At 44.9% G+C, this 19,815-nt stretch overlaps 1 protein-coding gene across 3 annotated transcripts; it reads left to right on the top strand.

Annotated features, from left to right (window-relative positions):
- Nucleotides 1-3,960: 3,960 nt before the first annotated feature.
- On the top strand, nt 3,961-11,513 carry NDUFB8 (NADH:ubiquinone oxidoreductase subunit B8). Of its 3 annotated transcripts, none has more exons than XM_084845151.1 (5): nt 3,961-4,092; nt 5,850-5,976; nt 7,870-7,969; nt 10,163-10,318; nt 11,080-11,513. In XM_084845151.1, exons 1-5 carry the CDS (start codon nt 4,017-4,019, stop codon nt 11,170-11,172), a joined length of 552 nt encoding a protein of 183 aa, XP_084701277.1. In that variant the 5' UTR covers nt 3,961-4,016; the 3' UTR covers nt 11,173-11,513. The 3 variants fall into 3 exon arrangements, with proteins under 3 accessions (XP_084701277.1, XP_084701280.1, XP_084701279.1); XM_084845154.1 differs by having other exon boundaries at nt 3,961-4,096; XM_084845153.1 differs by having other exon boundaries at nt 3,961-4,345.
- Nucleotides 11,514-19,815: the final 8,302 nt, after the last annotated feature.

The raw sequence follows: 19,815 nt of genomic DNA, 5'->3' as shown, positions 1-19,815 counted from the left end.
GGTTTCCCACAAAGTCCCTTGGGATACGTGATGGAGCTGGCTGGAAGACTGAGGGGGAGAACAACCCATGGCAAGCCCAATCATCTGTCAAGCGTACTGTGGATTGTTCCACGAACAAACAATCCACCATGGCTTATTTGTAGGGTGGCTGAGCATGATGTGCAAACCTGCCCAATATGATGAGGCTCTTGGTGTTTTATATAGATTATTTAGTCTTCCCCAGCCAATGCAATGCATTTCAGTGGCCATATAAAATACTCAATGCACACTAGTAGAAATAGTGAGCTTCATGGACTCATAAGATACATTATACAAGTGTTGTTGTTCAGTTGTTGTGTCCGACTCTTTGTGACCCCATGGACCGCATGCCAGGCTTTCCTGTCCTCCACTCTTTCCCGGAGTGTGCTCAAGTTCATATTCGTTGCATCGGTGATGCTATCTAGCCATCTCATCCTCTGCCGTCCCCTTCTCCTTTTGCCTTCAGTCTTTCCCAGCATCAGGGTCTTTTCCAGGGAGTTTTCTCTTCACATTAGGTGGCCAAAATATTTGAGCTTCAGCTTCAGTATCTGTCCTTCCAATGAGCGCTCAGGGTTGATTTCCTTTAGGATGGACTGATTTGACCTCCTTGCAGTCCAGGGGACTCGTAAGAGTCTTCTCCAGCACCACAGTTCAAACGCATCAATTCTTCGGCGCTCAGCCTTCCTTATAGTCCAGCTCTCACAGCCATACATTACTACTGGGAAAACCATAGCTTTGATTCTACGAATCTTTGTCAGCAAGGTGATGTCTCTGCTTCTTACTATGCTGTCTAGGTGTGCCATAGCTTTCCTCCCAAGGAGCAAGCGTCTTTTAATTTCATGGCTACAGTCACCATCTGTGGTGATCTTGGAGCCCAAGAAAATAAAATCTGTCACTGCTTCCATTTCCTCCCCTTCTATATGCCAGGAAGTGATGGGGCCAGATGCCATGATCTTCGTTTTTTTAATGTTGAGTTTCAAACCAGCTTTTGCACTCTCCTCTTTCACCCTCAACAAGAGGCTCTTGAGATCCTCTTCGATTTCTGCCATTAGGGTAGTATCGTCTGCGTATCTGAGGTTGTTGATAATTCTCCCGGCAATCTTAATTCCCACCTGTGATTCATCCAACCCGGCGTTTCTCATGATGTACTCTGCATATAAGTTAAATAAGCAAGGCGACAATATGCAGCCTTGTCGTACTCCTTTCCCAATTTTGAACCAATCGGTTGTTCCATGTCTGGTTCTCACTGTTGCTTCTTGACCCTTGTACAGGTTTCTCAGGAGACAGGTAAGGTGGTCTGGTACTCCCATCTCTTTAAGAATTTGCCACAGTTTGTTGTGATCCACACAATCAAAGGCTTGAGCGTAGTCCATGAAGCAGAAATAGACGTTTTTCTGGAATTCTCTTGCTTTCTCCATGATGCAGCGAAAGTTGGCGATTTGATCTCTAGTTCCTCTGCCTCTTCGAAACCCAGCTTGTACTTCCGGTAGTTCTCGGTTCACATACTGCTGAAGCCTAGCTTCTAGGATTTTGAGCATCTCCTTGCTGGCATGTGAAATGAGCGCAATTGTACGGTAGTTTGAACACACTTTGGCGTTGCCCTTCTTTGGAATTGGAATGTAAACTGACCTTTTCCAGTCTTGTGGCCACTGTTGAGTGTTCCAAATTTGTTGGCATATTGAGTGCAGCACTTTAACAGCATCATCTTTTAGGATTTTAAATAGCTCAGCTGGAAGACTGTCATCTCCGCTAGCTTTGTTGTTACGAATGCTTCCTAAGGCCCACTTGACTTCACTCTCGAGGATGTCCGGCTCAAGTTCAGTGACCGCACTCTCATGGCTATCAGGGACATTCAGATCTTTCCTGTATAGTTCTTCTGTGTATTCTTTCCACCTCTTCTTCATCTCATCTGCTTCTGTTAGGTCCCTGCCTTCTTTGTCCTTTATCATGCCCGTCTTTGCACAAAATGTTCCCTTGAGATCTCCAATTTTCTTGAAGAGATCTCTAGTATTTCCCATTCTGTTGTTTTCCTCGATTTCTTTGCATTGTTCATTTAAGAAGGCCTTCTTGTCTCTCCTTGCTATTCTCTGGAACTCTGCATTCAGTTGGATATATCTTCCCCTTTCTCCCTTGCTTTTCGCTTCCCTTCTTTCCTCAGCTACTTGTAAAGCCTCATCAGACAGCCACTTGGCTTTCTTGCATTTCTTTTTCTTTGGGATGGATTTCGTTGCTGCCTCCTGAACAATGTTACGGACCTCCGCCGACAGATCCTCAGGCACTCTGTCTATCAGGTCTAATCCCTGAAATCTATTCCTCACCTCCACTGTATATTCATAAGGGATATGATTTAGGTCATACCTGAATGGTTTAGTGGTTTTCCCTACATTCTTCAATTTAAGCCGAAATTTTGCAACAAGAAGCTCTATACAGTCTGATCCACAGTCAGCTCCAGGTCTTGTTTTGACTGACTGTATAGAGCTTCTCCATCTTTGGCTGCAAAGGACATAATCAATCTGATTTCGATATTGACCGTCTGGTGATGTCCATGTGTAGAGTCGTCTCTTGTGCTGTTGGAAAAGAGTGTTTGCTATGATCAGCGTGTTCTCTTGGCAAAACTCTATTAGCTTTTGTCCTGCCTCATTTTGTACACCAAGGCCATGCCTGCCTGTTATCCCGGTGATTTCTTGACTTCCTACTTTAGCATTCCAATCCCTGATGATGAAGAGGACATCTTTTTTTGGTGTTAGTTCTAGAAGGTGTGGTAGGTCTTCATAGAACCGATCAACCTCAGCTTCTTTAGCCTCAGTGGTTGGGGCATAGACTTCAATTACTGTGATGTTGAATGGTTTGCCTTGGATTCGTACTGAGATCATTCTGTCGTTTTTGAGATTGTACCCCAGTACTGCTTTTCCCTCCCTTTTGTTGACTATGAGTGCTACTCCACTTCTTCTAAGGGATTCTTGCCCACAGTAGTAGATATGATGGTCACCTGAATTAAATTCATCCATACTTGTGCATTTTAGTTCGCTGATTCCCAAGATGTCGATGTTCAATCTTGCCATCTCATGTTTGACCACCTCCAGCTTACCTTGATTCATTGATCTGACATTCCAGGTTCCTAAACAATATTATTCTTTACAACATCAGATTTTCTTTTCACCACCAGACACATCCACACTTTGGATTGGTGCAATGATTGTATCCGTACAGCTCTATCCTCCCAGACTGGTCTGGAAAGAAATGAAGCTCAGGAGACGCTGCTTTGTGCTAATTATAATTTTCCTGTGTATGGTTTTAAAGGAGCCAAAGATACCCTCTTCTGTCCCGCGCCCTATCAGCACTGGACTCCTAGGTTTCATTTCCGCCCAACGGTCCGCCGCCTCCGTCCGTTCCGCCTCCAAGGGCAATATTAACCATGACCTACATCTCCTGTCATAAGTTGCTTTCTTTAAGCCACAGCCCTCCCTGTCTCATATGGGGTCAAGAACGGTAGGCCGCTTTTGCATGTTCATTGGCAGGGGTTTGTTTGTTTGTTTTTTAAATCAGATCATTTCTCACACGAAATGAGACCCGAGTTAGAAAAAGCATGAGCGCGCGCCCTGGCTTTCGCCCGTTGGCGGGGGCGGGACGGTGGGGACAAGCTGCTGCCCTATCGTGGATTCGCTAAAATCTCGGGTTTCCTCAAAAAAATTTCCTATAGGCAGCCCCCCTTCTGCTCCGGGGATGATTAGAAAAAGAATGGCGTCAAAACGAAGCACGAATTCTCTTCCCTGGCAAGCGAACCGGGGCACAATTGTGTGCCCACGTGCCTGCGAGTGCGCTCCACTGAACTGAGTGGGACTGGTTTCTGAGGAGGCGGGGTAGGATTGCGCCGTGCATAACTCCGCCTTTGCGTCTATGGTCACAGAGGCCTCGCCTCCTCTGCAAGCCCGGCCCACCCCCGAGCCCGGCAGCCCTCCTTTCCTGCTGCGTTGCCGTACTTTCGGCGGCAGGCCGTGATGGCGTTTCGGGGTGCTCGAGCTTGGCTGCGGCCGCTGCCGGGGAAGGCGACGGCTCCAAGCGGCGCCCGCGCTGGTCCGTGAGTTGTTGCCTGTCCCCTGCGTGGAGCGGGAGGGCCGGGCGCCCGTTAGGTCACCTCGGTCACCTTCTCTCTTCCTCCACCCCGGATTGCGAGGCGGCGTTGAAAGCAAGCGGGGAGGGGAGGGGAGGGAAGCCAGGCTGCGCACTGCGTGGGGGAATCATGCCCCTGGCCCTGGATGCGAAGACGCCTCCGTAAATACGGGCCGGGCCGGGCCGCGACTTGTTTTCAGCCTGATCTGCCTGGACGGTGAGGTCGCCCGGGCTTTATTCCCAGATCAACGTGCAGAGAATTGGCTGGTGACCCTGAGAGTTTTAGCGGCTTTACCGTCAGCCTGGTGGCAGCCTTAGATAAGGGTCATTCGCGCACCCCAATTTTCTCTACTGCCCTCGGATTGCCACTGCTCCAGGGCTTTTTTTCTTGGGGGTTTCTGCTGCTTTCTGGGCACTCTTGGCTTTTCTGTAGAAGGTTGCATGGTTTCTGCATAAAGTGCAAGGATGTATGCTTCTACTTTCTGCTAGCTCTAGGTTAGCTTCAACTCCTATTGAAATGCAGGGAATTGAACGGAAGATGGAACCATATATGCAGGTCTGCTGCTGGAAGCTACCATGTCGACGACCCCCCCCCCCTTTCAACAGACATTCCTATGTCATAACATGTATTTATTTTGTTTATTATCAGTATTTCTATGCCGCCTTTCAGAGGTGGCTCACATACAAAGTTAAAAACATAAATGTTAATTAAAAGGCAATTAATGTTAAGTAATGAAACTAAAACAGCAGTCTAAAACACTTTTCAAGAGTTACAGTCTAGAAAAGTAAATCCAATAAAACCATTTAAAACTAAGATAGCAACAATGTAAACAATAAACAATCCAGTGTAGCACCTTTAACATGGTGTGTTTCCCGGCACTTGCTGTACCTCAGGTGTAGGCAACCATTTTGGCTCATGGGCACACTTGGCAATTTGATAAAGTGTTATGGACACCACCAGAAAATGGCAGCCATGGGAGGCATAGTTAGTCACAAAGGACAAGTAACCTGCCACAAAACTGTGTATGAGGCAGAGCTGGGATCTCGGCCACAATGCACTAAAGAACTTTGAACTCACTGTTTTCATTACCAACCAAAACCTGTTTCACAGAACCAATTTCACATTTTTCTCTCTCTGATCTTCTGCCAGCCAACTCACCCCCCCCCCATCTTTCTCTCTCTCACTCTGGATCACCACCCATAGATACATTCTCACTCTCGCTCTGACACACAAGCACATCCGTCCTTTCTCTCTCTCTCTCTCTCTCTCTCTCCCCCCCCTAAGAATGTCTCTGAGCCCCATCATGTAGCCCAGAGGCATTCATGGGAAGTGAAGATGGCAGTAGCTTGGTGGACGCCAAGAAGAGTGTTTGGGGGCACACTGGTGCCCACAGGCTCCACATTGTCTACCCATGCTCTCCATCAGTTGTTACTGATGTAAGTAGAGAAACACACCTGATTAAATCTTAGAGGTTGAAGGTTGATGCATGGCTATCATGTTCCTTGGTAACTTCATTTTAATTATCACATCTAGTTTTGCCCTATGATGAGTACATTGCTGAACTATTACCCTTAAAATGTGAATTCCAGGATTCCATTAATGCAGACCAAAATGAATTTAGCCTTTGTTCCACAGCACTACATTGTTTCTGCAGTCCGTAATCTGGACTTATCTCTTTCCCCTGTATCCTCTTTGGACTTAATGGTATTTCTGCTTCCAGCTTCGGATTTACCCAGACACATGCTGCCTGGGCCTTACCCCAAGACTCCAGAGGAACGTGCAGCCGCTGCAAAAAAGTATAACATGACAGTGGAGGACTATAAGCCGTATCCAGAAGATGGCATGGGGTGAGCTATATTTGTAGGCCTGAGAAAGGAAACAATGATGTAATAGTTGGGATTGTGAAGAGCATATGTGTCTCTGAGTCTAGTTGCAGAAATGAAATCATTTAGCTAGCAAATTTCAATGAATATGCATACTTCTCTCTCTCTCTCTCTCTCTCACACACACACACACTCCCTCACACACACTCATGCTCACGCTCATACATAGATAAGTTTCATGATGGATGTTAAATGAGAACCAAATCCCATAATCTCAGTAAAACCTGGGTCTTTGTCTCATCTTTTGTGGCTGGCTTTGCAGTCATAAGAATATATTCAGATATATGGTGTCTCTCACAGTGTGGGGTACTTCGGACATTTGATCACCCTTGTACCGACCTGATTATTGTTCCTGTTTGTACAGGGAGTAATTGAATCCAGGGAGATCAAGTCAACATCTTAGCAATATGAGGTCAGGATCTTGGGGTGGAGAGGATAAGAGCTATGGCAGATTTCCACCCTATCCAAAGTTCATTAATTATCTTAGTAGTAGCCAAATAATGCTCAGTGATCACTACAATCTATTTTAAATATCGTGTACAAATCTCATGTAGAATTATAGGACAGTATCCAGTTGGACATGGGTGCTAATGTAAATCACATTGTGCTAGCGTAAGAACCCTAGCATAAGGGACCTCTACTGGCAACGCCAGTAGCATTATCTGGCACAGTGTGATTCTCTGGAAAACCTGTTGCACTGGCTAACACTATTGACATTGTGCTAGAGGTCCCTTACGCATCACAACATAATGTATGTTAGTGTTTGTGTCCAATTGGATACTATCCAGTGTATCCCTGACTGATAAGAGGGCTTAGATTTTAAGTGAAGGCAGGTGTCCAAGTACAACAACATTTAAGTCTAAAGTATTAAACATAAATGAATAATAGTCATTTATGTAATCTTTATTTGGCAGGAAACAGTTAAAGCCCCACTGGTGACGCAATCTTAGCCTAATTCATGGAAGAGTTGGGGTGCAAACCTGTCAAGATAGGCGGCCGCCTCCGAACTTGGAGGCAACCACCTATCCTAAGCAGGGCAGGAGAAGCACAGAGGGGATTGTTGCCTCCGCGCTTCCCCTGCCCTGCTTTTTTGGCTAGACAGCCGATTGCAGCTGTCTAGCTGCAGGAGCACGGAGCGGGGAAGGAGGCTGCTGTATGACACATTGAATGTGTTGTACACGCAGCTGCTTTCCCCACCCCGGAACGCCCCCAGCCACGCCCCTTTCCAGCCCCTCCGTGCTCCTGTTGTGAGCGGGGAGTGAGGGGAAGTCAGTTTTCCGGAAACCGACCTTGGAGCACGGGCTCCGAGGTCGATTCCTGGAAAACAGCATATCCTATGGCCATCTAACCGCTGTCTAGCAGCCATAGCATTGCTCCCTGCCTGACTTAGCCTACATTTGCAAAAACACTTGTATGTGGTGCAGTATGGCTTAGCTTCCACAGTTCCATAAACTCTGATATACCTACCTGCGTGTGCCTTACAATTAGGGTCTCTTCTAACCATGTAATTTTAAAAATGCACAACTCTGAATTGGTTTTGCTTCTATTAAGTGGTAGTATATCCTTTGCTTTCCTGATCAGGAATAGTATTCCTCCTTGTAACTTACAAATAAAACTTAAAAGCTATGTCTTGTCGAACTTGCAGTCTAAGAAAAAAGGTGGAAAAGGCTAAAATACTAGTTTGACAGGAGAAGGATCAAATGGTTATTTGTATTTATTTAAAGACATTTAATATAGAGAGAATGCTCAAATTTTGATAGGCTACTTTCTCTTCTGTTCTTCTACTGAAACAAATGTATTTGGTATTTACTTTTCTAGTAGAACAGTTTTATGGTGAATTCCTTATACTTTCCACAGTCATGGTGACTATCCCCAACTCCCTGACCGATCCCAACAGGAAAGAAATCCTTGGTATGATTGGGACTATCCTGATCTGAGGCGTAACCATGGAGAGACAGTAAGGATGATAAGAGTTTTGCTGTCCATTGCTGTCATTTCAGTTTGCAGTCTAGAAGCATATGTTATAAAAATGATAACTTGTGGCAAATTTGGTGTCACAAGTGTGTTTGGGTATAACTGGATTTGTGACGTTCTCCTGAATCAGTTTTGATGATGACAAGCTCAAACAATCTTCTCATTAATCTAGTACTCGTGCAGGCACTCTGCTCCTAGTTCCTCAATGTACTTGCTATACCACACATCAGCATTTAAATCCACAATTTTATTCTGAAATTGACAGATTGTGTATAAAATAGATGCTATCCTTGCAAACGCTTGGCTAACACATTGCAAGTTCTAGACTTGGCAGCATGGATGAAGTGTTTTTTTTAAACAGTGCCATCTTCGTTTATAGTGCTTCCCAGAGTAATACAAACTAGCATATCATTGTGATCTGGGCAGCAATAAAACTACTTGCTCTTGTATACTAATATTATAGTATCAAATATGTCATAAGCTTCAAAAAGATTTTTGTTCGTTGTTAATTTTCATGGGCCTGGTTAACGCTATCATAACGCTAACTCATGATATGGATTATTGAATTCTGGGTTGTTGTGATGTGTGAATGTGGCTATGCTAACACACCATGATTTGTTTACCAGAAACAACCCAGAAAGAGAAAATGTGCTCTTGTTGGGTTGTGAATTCTTGGTTGTTTAAACCATGGGTGTTTACTCAGAACCGTAGTTTGTTCATGGATTGTTTACTTACTTACTTACTTATTTATTTATTTTTATTTGATTTATACCCTGCCTTTCTACCCAAAAATGGCACTCAAAGTGGCTGTCTCACCAGGCTACAGGGCAAGACTGGTCAAAAACACCCAGCTCCTTTTCATGCCAGCATTAAAGTGCTGCAAAGGCATTTGGGATATCGGGAGGGAGCAGGAGAAGGAGGAGGGAAACAACCAAGGGACTGAGAAAACAAATCATGGTTTGTTTGATCCTCTGCCAGACAAACGCTGGGTAGGGCAATAAATCACGAGCTAGCGTTATATGTGAATCCGCCCATGGTGTATGATTTTTCACAATGTAATTTCAGTTTACCAGCATCATTAAGTGTTAAAATATCTGAGAACAGTATTGTGCTAGTGTTTCTAGCATCAAGAGCTGTGGTTTGATGCCCAGTACAACCATTTTAAATGTTAACACATGCCTCTGACAAGTACTGGGCCCATGGGATACACCTTTAGCTTGACTCCAGTGAAACGATGTCTTACAAGTCCCACTGACAGTCAAGGAGCAAATGTATGTAAGCTGGTGTGTTTTAAAACTGGAGATTATATCCAAGACTTTGCTCATTTGCCATTGGTGTGGAATTCAGCATTTAAAAAACTAACTTAAAAAAAAAAACAACTCAGAAAATCTTGTCCAACTGAATGGTACCTTCCCTGTTCTTTATGGCTGGAGAAGGAAGCTTGGAAATGTGTTTGAGCAGCGTAAGGTGAAACCTCCAAAGCCAGAGGGTTTGGCCAGAGGGACAGGGCTTTGAGGCATTGCACAGGTCCTTAATGTTGTCTCTATGGCTTCTATTCCCTAATTTCTGTAGTCTGCAGAGCCGCACTCCCACTTCTTCTTTCTTTGATCTATGACACATTTTTGATCTGTAGTGCTGTGCATGAGTAGGATGCCTAAAAATTCCAAGGATCTTATTTGGAAACAGAATATCACGGACCTTGGCCTGTTCTCTATGGGACAGTTTTTAACAGCGCAGAGTTTAAGTATTGGTGTCGAGCCTGGAGATAAAAAACATATCTTCAGTTGGCATAAGATACACAAGTCTTTAAGATGCAGTTCCATTAGCATTTGAAAATCTGAATGGTCTTAACACTCACAGATGTCTTCTCCAACTATGTAAATGTAACTTTACCTGTTCTATCTTATTGAGACCAATATTACAAGCACTATCTATCCATCTGAAAAGGTCATAATTCTCTGAGCTATATGACATTTCCAGGCCCACTTCAGATATTTTCTCCCAGCAGTTCATGGGGAGAATTTATTCCTGTTGATGTGTGGAGTGGGTCAGCTTTGAACTTTTCTATTGAGAACCACCAGTTAATAGTACTAGTAGTAAACATGTGTAAAGTCTTCTCCAGCACGTTCTCATCTTCATAACAACCTCATGCCTCTTTATTTCTTCTTTTGACCAGATGCACTGGAATTTTGATATGTTTATCCGGACACGTGTTGACACCTCCCCCACAATTCTGCCCTGGCACAGAATGCGCAATTATCTCTTGGGCTTTGTTGGCTTTATGCTTGCCATGTTTGGTCTTGGTGAGATATATCCATCCTACCAGCCTGTGGTGAGTTTCTGAGTTGGCAGTTAGTCAAGGGGTCTTGAATCGCTATGGCAGTGATGACTCTCCAAAGTTCATGTTTACACTCCAGTATCTCATATAGTTATGGAAATCAAAATATTCCCATTCTCTTCTTTTAAAAGCATCTTCATCTACAGAGGGAGTGGGCAACCTTCTCAGGGTTGGTGGCTGCATTCTCATGTGGGAAAATGGTTGTACTGCCAGTGACAGGCAGGGCCAAAGCCAAGAGTGGGTGTGAATACCCCTACATGTATGCATGCACACAGCCTCCTCAAGCATCCCTGTACAGCCAAGGAACAGCACAGAAATAGCGATCGTGGCTGCATTGGGATTGCTGGGATGGGGACCAAGGTTAAAGCCACTTTCCTCCTTTCCCATTCCACTCCCAATGAACATCCTATGCAGGCTGCAGGTTGCTCACCTGTGTTCTACAAGGATGAATTTCTCCCTCCTACATCAAGTCCCTGAGCAGGCAATACTTTCCTTCCGTAGGCGAGAGATAACATAATTGGCTGCCATGGCCTATGCACGTGGCATTGACCAGATAAAAATGTGGGGCAAGGTCAAATTCATAGAATTGTAGGGTTGGAAGGGGCCTATTAGACCATCGAGTCCAACCCCCTGCTCGATACAGGGGGTTGGGTTTCGAGATGTGTGGCTTGTTTGGGCTTTCTGGTCTGAGAATCCTTACTCTAAATAAATTATGTGACTAGTTCTTGCCATTTCATGTCTTCCTTTCTCTCCAGGGACCAAAGCAATATCCCTACAACAACCTGTATCTGGAGCGAGGAGGGGATCCCACAGAGTCCCCACCAGAAGTGAAGAATTATGAGATTTAAGAGTGTCTGGAACCACAGCTCCTCTTTATCCCCTTATCAGAGTTATCTGCAGAGTCAACTATATTGCACCAAACTCTTGCTGTTCTAAAGATCCTGATGGGGGTGGTGGGGAACCAACTATGAGAGGCTCTACTCTGACATCTCTAGTTAGTATGTTTGTGCTGTACAGTTGGCTGTGTGGCATTACTATATCTCTTTAAAATCTAAAGAAAGGAGAGTTTTCTTTGTATGTACCCTTGTTTCCTGCAGATCGTACAAGAACAATTGATGAAGTACACTAGGTATAGGACAACCCTGAATGTTGTAAGAAAAAGGCAAATAAACACAAATATTCAGACAAATGTGTAGCTTATTCAGTAGGTGTAATTGGGCCAGCTGGTTCTTGCTAGCTTTAGAGGTACATGTGAATGAGAAGCCCATGTTTAGCTTTGACATGCATGGGGTGGTGACATACCCTTGGGGTTCTTTTGGAAAGACTCAGTAGCCCTAGGGATTCACTAGGTAAGCCAAATTAGGTGTGTGTCTAGTTCTTTCACCTTTACCACTAAGGCTAGATCTACCTGAAAAATATCCAACAGAAACAATAGCTGTCACTGCCTACAAGGTTAAAGCGTCTTAGGGCGCAATCCTATGGCCACTAGTCGGCGTCTAGACGGACATAGGATAGGTCGGTTTCCAGAGACCCCCAAGCCTCTCCTGTGCTGCCTCATAGATAGCGCGGATCAGCCCCGTGCTCCATGCTCATAAGAGCAGTGAAAACGAGGCGTTCCCGGGGGCAGGCCCAGGCAGGAAAGTTGGAAATCTGGTATGACACATCCTATGAGTTGTCCAGCTGCTGCTTCCCACACTCCGAGGTCCTGCGGCTAGACAACCAAAATCAGCTATCTAGCTGTGAAAGCAGGGCTGGGGGAGTAAGGAGAAGATCTGCTCCTCCCACCTTGCACTGGATAGGCGGTCGCCCCTGGGGTCAGAGGCAACCGTCAATCTTGAAAGCGGCCATAGGATTGCTCCCTCCCTGAACGCACATGACATTTGTACATAAAATACCTCTGTGTGTGTCTCCTGTCCTGTCTGCGTGTGTGTGTCTGCATGCACAAATGTCATGTGCGTTCAGTGTTGAATACACAGTAGGGGGCCCACTACAGCCTCCAACCTCCAGGTATGTCATGGCCCCAACCCCCACATTTCCTTTTCCCACCAGACAGAAAGGAAGAGCAAAGATCAGGTCCCCTGTGTTGCATTTCTGCTTTCAGAAATGTCGTCCAAGGCCCTGATCTGTTTCCCCCCACCTGTGTATTCCATGCCTCCCCCAATTCTATGAGATTCAAACTACTCATTACTTTAAAGATGGAGCTAGTAGCTAGTCTTTTTTCTTTACTCAAAGGTAAGCACAGGGGACCTGATACAGACTGGGACACTAGCGTGCGTGTGTGTGGGGGGGGGGGGGTGTTTAGGGGAACTTTAACTCTTTGTGCACCCTGTGGTCTCTGTCCATATCAGGGCCTCTGGATTTTATGTATACTATTTATATTACAACTGGATCACTTTTTGGTAATGTAAAATGCAGGCACAGGTGTCCTCAATTTGGATCAGGACCATAGGTTTAAAGCTCTCCCCCCCGCCCCCAATATGAGGGTCCCAGTCCATGTAGTAATAAGTAGCTTGACCCTGAGAAGTGACATTCCATAACTAAAGGTATAGGCATTGCACACAGAGTCCACTAGATTCCCTCTGCAATGTAGGCTTTTCTACATGAGGCTTTTAATCACCACTTTACCAAAGCTTCAGTTTCCAGATAAGTTTTTTTCTGGGCGGGTTCTTTCTCTGCCTTTTTATGTGTTCCATTACATAAACACTAGGAGGTGCTGTGGTATAACAGAATTGTGCAAATACATCATGGTTTCATGCTGCCCTTCACAGAAATACCAAATTTCCCTCATTGGAAAAAAACACACGATTTAATGGTTGCAAAAATGGGAGAGGCCCTAGAAGATGATGACATTGTGTAAAGCATCTGCAAACTACCATGAGTGAGGAATCACAAGTGTACAATAAATGCCTTGTGTAGAAAGGTTCCTAGGCTCCCCTTTGAAAACATTGGAGTACTGTCATCATTCTAGCTTCAGAATAAAACTGAGCATCCGCTGTATAACTTTGTCAGCACTTGCTGCCATAGGCATTGATGGGACAGAGAAACCTTAACTTTTAAATTGCTGCTGAGAACTTCATGAAATCAGTTAAGGATTGCCTTCCTGAACAAGCCTGAATAAAGTACATCTGTAATTTTAGAGTGGACAAGTTTCAGGTCATGTGTGAGTACATGGTTCATGCATGAGATTCCACGTTGGCACAAGCATGTTGGCTAACAATTTCAAAGCAGCACAAGCCTCATCAACCAATTAGATGGAGCCAGCTCTCACTGATAGCATTTAAAGTTGTGCACAAATGGCCTCTCAAAATTCTACAGCCTATTTGTGGGCAGAGAAATTGGGACAATTTCACCAAATTTCTCCTAGGAAGGAGAAGTTTTCCAACAGTTTCTCACAGATAGGGCTCACTATTGGCAGAAGCTGTAGCACAGGTTCTTCTTCCCGAAGGGTTTTTGGTCTATTGCACTGCTTCTGTAGGTGGCAACAGTATCAACTGTGTTGAGGCTTCCACTTTGGGGGGCAGAATTTTGAATTTCTTTTGGTTTTTGAGCTTACTTAATCACTGCAGGGTGGCCGAAGGTGCTGTGTGTGTTTTCTCTATTACACATCTTTCCATTGATCTGCAGCCTCCCAGGCCACCTGCAGTTCCTGAACTGAAAAAGCCCTATGGGAGGAATTAACTCATGATGTCTTCCTCATGGTAGCTTTAACTGAAGTGCGGGAAGCTGAGGAGGCTACAGGCTGCCAGAGGGATCATTGTACAATCAATCTCTGTACACTCCATGGCTACTTCATAAGTAAATTAAGCTCCATGGCTTAAGTAAAGTAAGCACAAGAACCACAAACCCAACCCATGAGGATTTCTCCGAAATTTCTTCAAAAATGTTTCAGAAGCAATTCCTTTCTATCAAATTGAATGAGAATGGTAAAAAAAAATGTGGGAGAAATTTTCAGCACAGCACTAATAGCATTCCTGTTACTCTTGAGACACATGTGGTTCCAGAAGGAGATTGGCCATTAGCATTTGCCAACAAACCAGCTAGGTAGGGTAAGAGGTGTACATGAGAGACACTTCCTCCTAGTTCATGGTAGATGGGGGCTGTTGCCAGATGAAGCTTGAATGCTGCAGTCACCCTGCCATATTCGTGGAATTTCACAGGGGAACCAGACAATGTTGTTTTCAGTTTGTAACCCCCCTGTGTTTCCCCACCACTTTTGTCCTTTTTCTCATAAGAAAAAAAAATCTGTTCGGGAGGAAAAGACAATAGATGTACCATGTCTTTTAACTGGTACTGCAAGGAGCCTTCCATTTCAAAGCACTCTGTGTGAAGTCAGGGGTAAGGCATTCTATCTTGTGTATGGGAGGGATGCTTAATCCATGACAGGAAGGAAACATGAAACGGAGATCCTACGACATTAGGAATACAGAGAGATTTAAAGGAGACCAGCATTGTGTGCTCATCCCATCTTCAGATGAGGTTTATTTTTTTTTAAGGTTGCAGAAGGGGAAAATAAGTAACGGAGCAGAAGCAAGGAAGTATAACTATGCTGAAATCAACAGCTTTCCATCTTCAAACACGAATACAAATAGCATACAGTAAGTATAAAATGTCCAACTTTAGTTGGACTCCTGTAATGCGCTCTATGGGGGGCTGCCTTTGAAGATGATTTGGCAGCTTCAGCTGGTGTAGAATGCAGCCACTAGAGTCCTCGTTGGGGCTAGATGGTTGGATCATATTACACCACTTCTGTTCTAGCTGCACTGGTTGCCAGTGTGTTTCTGGGCCCAGTTCAAAGTGCTGATTTTGACATTTAGCGCCTAAATTGGTTTGGGTCCAGGTTATTTGAAGGATCACCTTCCCATGTTAAGATGGTATCAGAGGCCCTACATGCTGGCCTGCCATTAACATCTGTTAGGGTGGCATGCACTAGAGATACACTCTTTCCAGTTTGGGCCCCTGCCCTATGAAATGCCCTTCTGAGAGAGCTGTTGCTGGCACCATCTGTTGGCTTTAAGAGGATTTTTAAAACTTCTTTTTTTTCTTTGCCTTTTAACTGAAAGGGTTTTTTAAATATATATATGCTGCTTTTGCTGGTCACTTGTATTTGGGGTTTGGTTTATTTTAACTGGTTCATTCTTAAATTTGTTTTCAATTTATTTTTTATTTTATGATCTTATTATATTGAGATGGAACTGTATATTTTATATTGTAATTGCATATATTTTATATGTGTAGACAATTTACAAAATATATCATATTTTGTATTGTAAGCTGCCTGCAGTCTTGAAAGGCAGCTAAGAAATGCAATAAATAAATAAGCTTGTCATTCTCCTTATTTTTGAAAGTGATAATTTGTAGCTTAGCTGTAGTCCTTGTGATATTTTACCAGTGAATGCTTTGGAGTTTGGATCACAGGTGGAATCATTAAACACTTTAATCTCAGTTGTTTGGGGAGTATCAGCTGCCTCTGGAGTGAAAAGTTAATTGGGGCAGTCTTTGGAAGTATAGACTTCATTTTAGACGAATCTTGGATGCATCAGTCATGGGAATCTGGTAAATGGCTGTCCCAAGGGGGTTGGAGCTGCCCATTTAGACAGTCCTGAACCTTCCCACACAAGGTTACTCCCCTCAGCTGCCCTGCTCCTGGGTTTATTAGGATGCCAGTAACCTTCTCTAGAAGGGGGCAGGGTGGTTGGAAGGTGTGCTTGGCCACCTCATTTTACCTGGGACTCCTGATTCAGGCTGTTGTTTTTCTCCCCCACCCCTCCCCGTATGCCTTGGCAAGGGCCGGAGCCTTTGGAGTGAGCAAAAGGGCTCTTGTCTTGTGGCTCCCAGCCAGCACACATGGCTGGTGGGGGGCAAGAATAGTAGCTGGAACATGGGCTGCAGCAGCAAGCAGAAGCATCAAGAGCAGAGAGGGTGAACTGGGTATATTTATTCTACTGTCCCCAAGCAGCTGCCACTGACTCAGGTCAGATGACATGACAGCCCACCATGGGTTAGTTAATCCTTGGGGTGCCATGGCATGCACCATCCACCATTATGAATATGCAAAACCAGCAGGGGGTGTTAGGAATGTACAGATAGTATAAAATCAGTTCCGTTGGTCTTCCATGGATTGTCAGACACCTTTCATTCTGTCGTTCGCCCATTGCTGGAATTGGACTTCTTTTTTCAAATGTGCACAAATGCACAGTTGCGCAAATATGCAGTTTTGCATGTGCAAAAATGCACAAATCCCCACAAAATGTGCATTTTCATGCTTTAGCCTATGAGGGAAATGCACATTTTTGGCCGGCTTTATTACTTTGCATATTTTTCTACAACAACAGTTGTGCAAAATTCAGGAAAGTTAGAAAACTGGTCCGCAAGTCCACAGAATCTGCCCAAAAGGGGAAAAGCTGGTCTGCTGCAGAATCCGCAGGTCAGATTCATGAAAAAATGAAACTCATTTGGTTCTGTTGAGGATTTCTCTGACATTCCTAGCTGCCATGGCTTCTCATGTCATCCAAACCTGGGTGTCAGGGGTTATCTGAGGGTTAAACAACCCCTGTATAACCCACAATATGTTTTAATGTTATGCAAGGTTTGTTTAAACCTCAAATAACCCCTGCCTGCCTGGGTTCAGACACCGTGATAAGCCACGGGAAATCTGGCCAGGGCTTGCATATTCATAATGGCAGCCAGCATGTGCTGCAGCACCTTACAGGTAGATTAACTAGTGCTGTACTGAATCCTGCCCCTTACTTTCAGGAATTTTTTCTCTCCCTGCAAAAGAGGCATTGCTTTTTCTGTCTCTTTGGGGAGGGGGACAGGGTTTCCACATACTTTTTTAAAGTTAGGTCGGTGGCTGAAGAGTCGGACACGACTTAACGACTGAACAACAACAAGGTGGCTGAAGGGTCTTTTTGTACAACAAAAATTTTGTAATTTTTTTTAACTTGAAAAACATCCCCAGCACAAGACTCTTCACAGACAGGCTTCTCCCATGCTTCTTGAACTCCTAGGAGACCGTGTGACCTTGCCCTCTCCTATAAGCATTCAGGAAGAACTCCTGGGCTGCGGAAGATTCTTTGCAATGAGTCCCAGGCTGCTGCAAACAAAAACAAATGGGACTTTTGGAGCTTTAGAAAAACACTTACCTTGCTTGCTGTGTGTTGCTGCAAGGAAGAACTTAATTTTTCTAAAGCTCTAAAAGCCGTGCTTGCTCTTGCTTTGCAAAGAAGCTTCTGCAGCCTAGGAGCCCTTCCTGAATGCCTATAGGAGAGAGCAAGGTCAGGCAGTCTCATGGGAGTTCAGAAAAAGCTGCCAGCCTCTCTATAAAGTGTCCTGGGCAGCTGCGAGTGCGGGGTGGGGCGTTTTTAAAGTTAAAACAAATAGAAGATCCTCAGCCACCACCTACATTTAAAAAAGTAAGCAGAAATCCTGTCCTCCTCCCCAAGAATTAAGTTATTCAAAATTATCACCTCCCTAGCCTCTTTCAGCAGTTTTCATTTTCTCCCCACTCGCCCCATGAAATGCCAAAAATTGAAGAATCAAAATTTTTGGCACAGCACTAAGATTAACCCAAAATGGGCTGTTGTGCTGTGCAAACTGGCCCACTGTGTCAACATCACCAAGGCCAAGGGAACATCCCCTGTGAAGTGGGGTTTGGGGGGCTGTTGGTTGTTGGTTCTCCTGGGTGAAAGCAAGGAGTGCCCAAGGGTAGAGAGGTGCTGACTTTCTGGCTTTGACCTTGTGACAGCTGAGTTTGGGGGTCATAGCCAAGGGAAGGGCTTGGTTTCTGCTTGTCAATACACAACTTATATGCTTGGTGGGTTAGTTTTAGGAGTGCGTTCTTGTTGTGGCTTTGACTGCAAGATGTTATGGTTTCAGTGCTCCTTTATTTTCTGAGTAGCTTCGGGGCTGCATTGTGTTTTTAGGGTGTGTGTGTGTTCTGGGGGGTGAGTTTGTTTTTAGTGTGCATGTGTGTATGGATTGTTGAAGGCTAGTAAACTGTTCAGTGGGTTGGGATGTGCTTGGATAGGAGGGATTGGGGGAGAATAGGGCACCCCTATAGGGGTGCTCACCAGTCAGGGATGGCATGAGATGGCAAGGAGGAAGAATTGGCAGTTCTGAGGTTATAGATGCATGCAGGCCATCTCCTCTGCTGACTTTTCCCTTATTTCTCAGGTACCTGGTGGCACGGCTGCTGGCCCTGTAGCAGCCATATCGGGGGTCAGACTAAGTAGCCTCATGCAGTCTCATGCTTCATGTTCTTGTTGAGCTCTTGCTCTCTGAAATATATGTTTGTAAGCTGACGAGACACAGGAATTTCTTATCTTGTCAACAAAGGCTAAGGTCATAGAATTGTATATCATGTTCTCTGCTGTTCTCTACTGTTCTCTGCTTATCATGGCTACCCTATAACCCATTTCTTGTATTATAAACAATGGTGCTAGGAGAAGAAATGTTGAGGACTGTAACCCCACACGGGAGGGAGAGGAAGAGCCGTTTCCTATGTGTCACAATATCTATAAAAACAATGTGCTGATGTAAATTGGGGCTTTTGGCTCTTTGGAAGTGATTCCAGCCTTAAGCCCGCGCATTAAATAAAGAACTCTTTTTCCTTCACTCCATGGTCTCTCTGACTCTGAGTTCTGCAACATAAATGGTGCTGTGACTCGGATGTGGCAGGCTCTGAGACAGAGAGGTGGCAGTTGCCTGCTCTTAATCGCCGCACCGGGAGGGAGGGCTCAGCGCATGCCTCCCTTTCTTGGCGCCACCGACCTTTTTGTCGGGTGAACGGGAGAAAGCCTGCACCGGGACCGCCCAAACGGCAGCGAGCAGCAAGAGAACCTTGGGAAGTGGAGGAAAGAACTTGAGCCCTGCCCATACTGCAGCTGCAATTGAGTTGAAACCCACATTGGAAGCCTTCAGGAGAAAGGCAAGTATATGGAATAAAAAGAGGGCCCCGCCTTCAGGAGAAAGGCCACTGGGCAAAAAAAAAGAGAGCCCCATCTTATGAAGAAGGTCACTGTTACTATACGTATACAAAAGGTGACCCACCCGATTGGGGGTGGAGGGGGGACTTGATCACTCCCCCGAGCAGGCACTAATACTCAGCAAGGCGCTGAGGAAACTGCTTCGCTCTAGTGGAAAAGTGGGAAAGTGGGTGGCAGGGACATATAAATGAAGTGGTGAAAATTGATGATTGTGTGAGTGGCTACTGCGGTTTCTGTCGCATACCGTTGACCGTCCGGGTGCCCAGGCCAGTAGCAAAGTGCGTGGTGTGAAATTCCTCTCGTGTCGGTCAGTGAGACCCCTTACTCGCTGACCAATCCCCTTCCCTCTATGTGTCCATCTTTATCTTAGGAGGGAGGCTATGGGAGGTGGGGGAAGCAAGACTTGCACCCCCTTGAGATGTATGTTAAAAAAAAAGGAAAAAGATTTTTTTTTAAAGGATTCAGAATAGAGAGAGGAAACAGCAAAAAGCTCAAGGCCGAGCTGAG

This window comes from Heloderma suspectum, chromosome 3, assembly GCF_057233095.1.
Source record: "Heloderma suspectum isolate Gila_16-S chromosome 3, 16-S_ref, whole genome shotgun sequence".
Lineage (NCBI taxonomy): Eukaryota > Metazoa > Chordata > Lepidosauria > Squamata > Helodermatidae > Heloderma > Heloderma suspectum.
The sequence above is the reverse complement of the archived record's forward strand: the minus strand, read 5'-3'. Positions and strand labels throughout refer to the sequence as shown.

Excerpts from the sequence above, each read along its gene's own strand:
- NDUFB8 (XM_084845151.1), top strand. The coding sequence starts at position 4,017 with ATGGCGTTTCGGGGTGCTCGAGCTTGGCTGCGGCCGCTGCCGGGGAAG. Across the intron at positions 4,093-5,849 it reads TCCAAGCGGCGCCCGCGCTG|CTTCGGATTTACCCAGACAC; the intron begins GTCCGTGAGTTG and ends TTCTGCTTCCAG. Across the intron at positions 5,977-7,869 it reads TATCCAGAAGATGGCATGGG|TCATGGTGACTATCCCCAAC; the intron begins GTGAGCTATATT and ends TACTTTCCACAG.